The 6,790-nt window shown below is 33.3% G+C and overlaps 1 protein-coding gene across 1 annotated transcript in view; it reads right to left on the bottom strand.

Moving 5' to 3' along the window:
* LOC107674366 (ankyrin repeat and BTB/POZ domain-containing protein 1-like) overlaps nucleotides 1–6,790 on the bottom strand; it is an 11,943-nt gene that overhangs the window by 2,028 nt on the left and 3,125 nt on the right. Inside the window, exons 4-11 of the mRNA XM_016468323.1 lie at nucleotides 6,418–6,562; nucleotides 6,180–6,339; nucleotides 4,963–5,008; nucleotides 4,751–4,867; nucleotides 3,387–3,499; nucleotides 2,467–2,565; nucleotides 2,071–2,238; nucleotides 219–419 (exon numbers count right to left, since the gene is read on the bottom strand). Of these exons, the coding sequence (XP_016323809.1) occupies nucleotides 219–419; nucleotides 2,071–2,238; nucleotides 2,467–2,565; nucleotides 3,387–3,499; nucleotides 4,751–4,867; nucleotides 4,963–5,008; nucleotides 6,180–6,339; nucleotides 6,418–6,562 (1,049 nt within the window). The remainder of the gene's footprint in view (nucleotides 1–218; nucleotides 420–2,070; nucleotides 2,239–2,466; nucleotides 2,566–3,386; nucleotides 3,500–4,750; nucleotides 4,868–4,962; nucleotides 5,009–6,179; nucleotides 6,340–6,417; nucleotides 6,563–6,790) is intronic.

The raw sequence follows: 6,790 nt of genomic DNA, 5'->3' as shown, positions 1-6,790 counted from the left end.
ATATGTATTAAAAATATTATTTTATTTAAATTTATATTTATATAAAATATTATTTTTATATTAGATAACTTTATTAAAAATAACAAATATTTTTTATAATAATATTAAAATTAAAATGGGTGAGTGGGACATTCATAATTATGAATGTAAATAAGATGAATTTTGATCATCAGCCGCATAAACATGAATGAAAACACAGCTGCAGTATTGTGATATACCCGCTCTATGATCTTGGCCATGTATTCAGTGCACTGGTCCTCCAGACGTGAGAGCCGGAACAGTTTGGCCGTCTTCCACATGTGCAGGACGTTCTCCTCATTGAGCAGCACAGCCAGAGTCCTGCCACACAGACGCTTGAGACCCGGCAACAGGTACATGTCGGCCACACACAGGACCTCATACACATTCTCATGAGAGAGCTGGAAGACAATCACAGAGGCTTCATTAGCACATCTGACGGATCGGTGCACTTATGAAGCTGTTGAACATGATAAAAATGACTGAGTGTCTATTTACACTAAGTGTAAATAGCCCATCTTGTTGGCAGAAGCTATTTACACTAGCTCCGCCCACCAGTGTCTGGTTGGCATAGACAACATAACAAAAGACTCACGTCATTCAACTGACTCAGTGGTGTGGGGCGTAAAGCGCATGGCAGTGTCTTTTGACACGATCGACCAGAGTTCGAATCCGCCTTTTGCCGAATTTATTCTTCTCTCTTTTCCCATCACATATCAGATAAGAAAGACATTTATTTTCAATAAAAATGAAGGAAATATTAAAAAAATGGAAATAAAGTGCCTCACGGGTATTCTCAACATCTACCCCTAAACCTACCCGATAAACATTTTATTATTAAAAAGTGTTTATCAGGTAGGTTTAGGGGTAGGGATGGCTTTATTGTCCCAATATAAGGCAGCATCCATTTAATAATTTCAAGAAATATGATAATTTACTCTCAATATGTTATTACTGCATAATGTTTTATAATGTACTACAATACTGAGGTGGAAATATATGCCATTTTTTGCACTAAGTATAAAAAGCATCTATTTTTTTACTTATTGCAAAGAAAATTATGCTATTTTTACATAGTGTAAATAGAATCTGTCATTATTTGCACTAAGTGTAAATAGCATATCGCCAATAATATACAGCTATTTTCACTTAGTGTGAATAGAATCCATTTCTATTTTCACTTAGTGTAAATAGCATATATCGCTGCTGCCTAAAAAATAATAAGACTTGCATTAAAAGGACGTTAAAAAGAGACTATATTACGACTGTTTAAAGGGTTAGTTCACCCAAAAATGAAAATTCTGTCATTAATTACTCACCCTCATGTCGTTTCAAACCCGTAAGACCTTCGTTCAGCTTCGGAACATAAATGAAGATATTTTTGATGGAATCTGAGAGCTGTCTGACCCTGCATAGACAGCAACACAACTGAAATGTTTCCAAGTCCAGAAATGTAGCAAGGAGATCTATAAAATAATCCATGTGACACGGGTTTGAAACGACATGAGGGGGAGTAATTAATAGACAGAATTTTCATTTTTGGGTGAACTAACCTTTCAAGCTGAAAGAAACAGTTTTCCGGGAGAAAAAAAAAAAAATTTAATAATAAAATATTTTTGTATAATAAAAAATTATAATAACAAGTACAGAATATACCCTTATAAAGTGTGCTCTAATCATATAAAAATATTATTTTATTTCTGCTTTGCCAATTAATTTATTAATATTTTGACTTTTTATTTTTGTATTTTCAATTTTGTTATGTGCTATTGTAATTTCTTAGTTTTTATATTTCTATTTAGATTTTTATTTCATTGCTATTTTTAGTCTTTTTAGTACTTTTTTAAAATGTAATTTCATTTTAGCTTTATTTCAATTACTGAAATTTTAACAATTTTCATTTTAGTTAACAATTACAATTATAAATGTCAGTTTGTTTTATGCCAGAACTACAGCCTTCAGTTTAGCAACTTTCATGTCTAACATTCCTCTACTTGATTTATAGAGCTTGAATGTAGTGTTTATTGCACATGTAAGCGTGTTTGTGTGTACCTGAGTGTTATCACTGTAGATGTAGTAAAGGATTCTTGTAAACAAATCGTGAGACACATCATGAAGGGTGATGACAGGAATACTGGGATGAGCCTGCAGAGTTTCACCCTCGCTGAAATGATCCTCCAACAGCGCCTTAAAATAATCACTGCGACCACAGAAAAACGCCTGCGCCCATAAACACAAACACATTTAATCTGCACAAATGCCCTTTTTAATCAAGCCACAAATGTATGATTAAGCACAACTGTCATTCTAATAATTTATTCAAAGTAATTAAAAATATAGCCAAAGAGACAGATATTAGATTGATGTCTTCATTTGCATTTGGGATGCCACTAATGTCATCCCACCTACAACACTCGGGGATTATGATGATCAGTGTTAAATACTGACCTTATGACACAGGAAGTCATAGCCCTCCACCCGGAAGCAGATGTCAGGATAACTCGGAAAACTATCAGTTAGATCGAAAGGGAGCTGACCGTATCCAACCTAAAGATCAAACAGCAACTGTTTTAATCAGTACAGTAATATTGAGAAATATTATTACAATAACAGTTTTCTATCTGAATATGTTTTAAAATGTAATTAATTCCTGTGACGCAAAGCTAAATTTCAGCATCGTCTTCAGTGTCACGTGATCCCTCAGAAATTGTTGTAATATCTAAGAAACATTTCTTATTATTATTATCATTGTTGAAAACAGTTGTGCTGCTTCATATTTTTTGTGGAAACTGTGATGCATTTGTTTTCAGGGTTCTTTGATGAATAGAAAGTTGAAAAGAGCAACATTTATTTGAAATAGGATTCTTTTGTAACATTCTAAATGTCTTTACTATCACTCTTGATCAATTTAATGCACCCTTGCAGAATAAAAATATTAAGTTCTTTCGGAAAAAAATCTTTTTCTTTCTCAAGCTTTTAAAAACAATGTCCAAAAACAATAAGAAATCTCATTTCCATTGGATGTGCAAATCATGAGAAAATTTTTGACCCAAGTTTTTGACCCGAGTTTTATTGACCCAAATATTTTAAATACTAAAAAACATTTTCATGATAGAATTATTGGTCCTCGAGGCAAATTTGGTCCACATGAGGAGAGGGAGCCTCATGTGAAATTTGACACGTGAAAAGTCTCCAGCTTCAACAGGGTAGTAGGAACTGAAATTTTGAATATTACTAATTTAACCACCAGTTGCTTGGCAGCCGCACATCCCATAATTATAAAAAATGCAATCAGCCACAGACCCTTCAAGTATGAATTTTCATCCTAGTGATAAAAGGTTATAGGTGTTCAGTGTGCATCCTCTCACCCGCAGCTCGGCAGGAAGTGCGCTGTCAGCCAGCAGAGCCATTCCATCCTGCAGCTGAAAGTCATGAGGATCCAGAGTCAACACCTTCACACACGTCCCAGGCTTATTAGACACTGACAGAGAGAAAAAGACAGTTGAGAAGTCAAGATGTGTTATTATGAATCCATTTGTTCTGAAGGTTCACTGCAATGAAACAACTTATTCACCAACTCATCACTAAATAGCTTACCCAAAATCCTGAAATTACTGTCTTCTTGGTGAAAAAAAAAAAACCGTACAAAATAAATACTGCTGAGGATTTTCTGTAGTAATATTTTTAAATTACTGCTATCATCACATTGTTTTTTATTCATTTTAAGTAAGATTCGATATATTAACATTACTTAATGGATGAGGTTTCATGACGTAATATTAAACAATATTTTGTGCAAATACTAAACTAATTTCTTGAATAAATCATACAAGTTGCATAGCAGTATTAATCAGAAAAAGATTACCTCCCATAAATAAATAAATGAAAAAGATATCCATAAATACTGTCCACAAGTGATAGATGTTCAAAGTAAATTATTACTTTTATTCATCAAAGATGTATTTACTTAATTAAATTGATCAAAAGTGACAGTAAAGACATTTATAATGTTACAAAAGATTTCTATTTCAAATAAATGCTGTTCTTTTGAACTTTCTATTCATCAAAGAATCCTAACAAAAGTATCAAGGTTTGCACAAATATATCAACTGTTTTCAACATTAATAATAATCAGAAATGTTTCTTGAGCAACAAATCAGCATATTAGAATGATTTCTGAAGAATCATGTGACACTGAAGACTGGAGTAATGATGCTGAAAATTCAGCTTTGATCACAGAAATAAATTACATTTTAACAATATATTTAAATAGAAAACCGTTATTTTAAATTGTAATAATAATTCACAGTATTACTGTTTTTACTGTATAGTATAGTAGTATAGTATATATATTTATTTAATGCCATGTCAGCATCAAAGGCTATTTTCATGGCAAAAACAATAAAATAAAAAAAAAAGTATAACAAATACAATAAAAACCAGCAAACAAACAAACAAGTTATATCACACAAGATTTTTTACATTCTGTTTTTACTGTAATTTGATCAAATAAATGCAGCCTTGGTGAGCAGAAGATACTTCTTTCAAAAACAGTAAAAAAAACTTTTAAACAGTAATTTTTCTTTAAAGCAGTTATCTACTATTTGTTAATACCTTGCAGCAAAGCTAATTACTTTTCAAAATGACAGCTTGACTGTACATTAACATCTTTAATTTATGAGTTTCAAATGAGCTTCACGACACTGTTGTAGAAAGTAGACCGGCTCCTCACCAAACTCATAAACCTGTTTGCACTTCACTTCCAGCTCCTCAATCAGCTCGCTGATCTTGCACTGTTTGGCCAAACGCTTGCAGTCCTCCACGTAATTCACATCTATATCCAAACGACCTGGAAAAAGACAGCACACATGGTGAAGAATAATATTGTCTGGCACCAGATTACTAACACCCCCTACAAACTCTTGGTCTCGGTCTGATGCTCACCAGTGTAGAAATACTGCATGATTGCTCCAAATGCAGCAGGATTGACCTGAAAAAGGAAATTATAATTGACACATTAGGATCATGAGAGTTTGAAGCATGCTGAAGTAAAAGGTTATAAGAGAAAATCTGTTCTGTCTAATTTAACACAACCCTGGGGAGAATATCATTAAAGCAACTCAAGAAGATGTGAACAGTAGCATTAACACTTTCTGAAGAAAATATGATGAACATTAAAAAAAATCTATGCTTTAATTTTTCATTAATCCCTCCATGTTCTAGCTTGAACTAGTACTATTCTAAACAAAACTTTGTATTATGAGCACTTCTTGTGTTTATTTACCTCTTTATAATGAATCGCTTTGGATAAAAGCATCTGCTACATGAATAAATGTAAATGTGACATTTAATTTTTAAGTTTAATCCGAAATGATAAAAAGGTGGCAGAATTTACTATTCCCAATTTTTATACTTCTATGAAAGTATGAAAAAGTATGCTCCTTTGACATAATATAATTTGTATGGAAGCCCGTTTACACCACAGAATAAAACAATACAAAATGTAATTGAGACTTTTCTGAGTTTATATCTCATATAGTACCGTTGATTGATTTAAAAAAAAAAAACTAATTAATCACACATTTTTTCCTGTGTTAATTGCGTTCAATTGTTTTAAGGCATTAATCTGAAAAAATTTATTGCATGCGTTAGCACGTTAATTTTGACAGCACTAATCTTATATAAGATATAAACTTAAAGAAAAAAGTCTGAACTGCGAGATGTAAACTCGCATTCGTGCTCATGAAAAAAAAAATTAATTTTAAATTTAATTGTTCATTTCGTGGTGGAAACAAAAAAAATTAATTGCGAAATGTAAACTCAGAATTCAGAGAAGAAAAAGTCAGAATTGTGAGATAAAAAGTCACAGTTACCTTTTTTATTTTTTTATTCCATGGCAGAAACAAAAACACAGAACTGTGAGATGTAAACTCAAAATTCAAAGAAAGAATATATCTCACAAGTATGTGTTTATATCTCACAATTCTGAGAAAAAAAGTCAAAACAAAGGCAGGATTTTGAAATAAACACACAATTACCGGTTCTTTATTTTTAAATTCTGTGGCAGAAACAGGCTTCCCTTCATTTGGGACGCTCTGGTCCTAACCTGACTGGGAATCAGTACAGTGAAAGTGATTTTTGTGTAGTGAAACAGCACCTACCAGTGGATGTTTGAGGGTAATCGCACTCTTCCCCTTCCACTTGGTCTCCAGCATGTGGGCGAAGTATTCAGATCGGGCACTCAAGATACAGCGGTGGGCCTTGAACATCTCACCGTGCACCATAAACGTCACATCGCTGTAGCTTCCCTGCTCCAAAAGCCTACAAGAAGGAAAAGCACCATCAGTGAGTTTGTGAAAGTGACCGTGGTTTGTGTTTGTGTGTGTTTGTGGTCCTCACGTCTGCAGGAACTGGTCGTAATAGTCTCTCTGCATGGCTTTCGCCGTGATGCGCTTGTACTCTTTGAGCAGGCGGCGGATGGGGTCGCTCAGCGCTCCGTACAGACAGCGCTCGCCGTCAAACGTGTTCGCCTCACACTTTGCTCCTGAAACAGCAAAAAATAAATAAATCATTGAGGATACAAAATCTATTTTATTTCTAGTGAGACCTATTATATATGACGGATAAACTATAAGCAAAATAAAATTAACATAGCTTGAAAAGTTTTAAACAATCAAACATCTTTAGGACTTGATTAAATCCAATTAGATCATAACACTCAGGTCATAAATTACATAATCTGTTGAACTAAAATTCAACTTCTTTTACATTT

The sequence above is a fragment of the Sinocyclocheilus anshuiensis genome, unplaced genomic scaffold (assembly GCF_001515605.1).
Source record: "Sinocyclocheilus anshuiensis isolate Anshui unplaced genomic scaffold, SAMN03320099.WGS_v1.1 scaffold188, whole genome shotgun sequence".
Lineage (NCBI taxonomy): Eukaryota > Metazoa > Chordata > Actinopteri > Cypriniformes > Cyprinidae > Sinocyclocheilus > Sinocyclocheilus anshuiensis.
The sequence above is the reverse complement of the archived record's forward strand: the minus strand, read 5'-3'. Positions and strand labels throughout refer to the sequence as shown.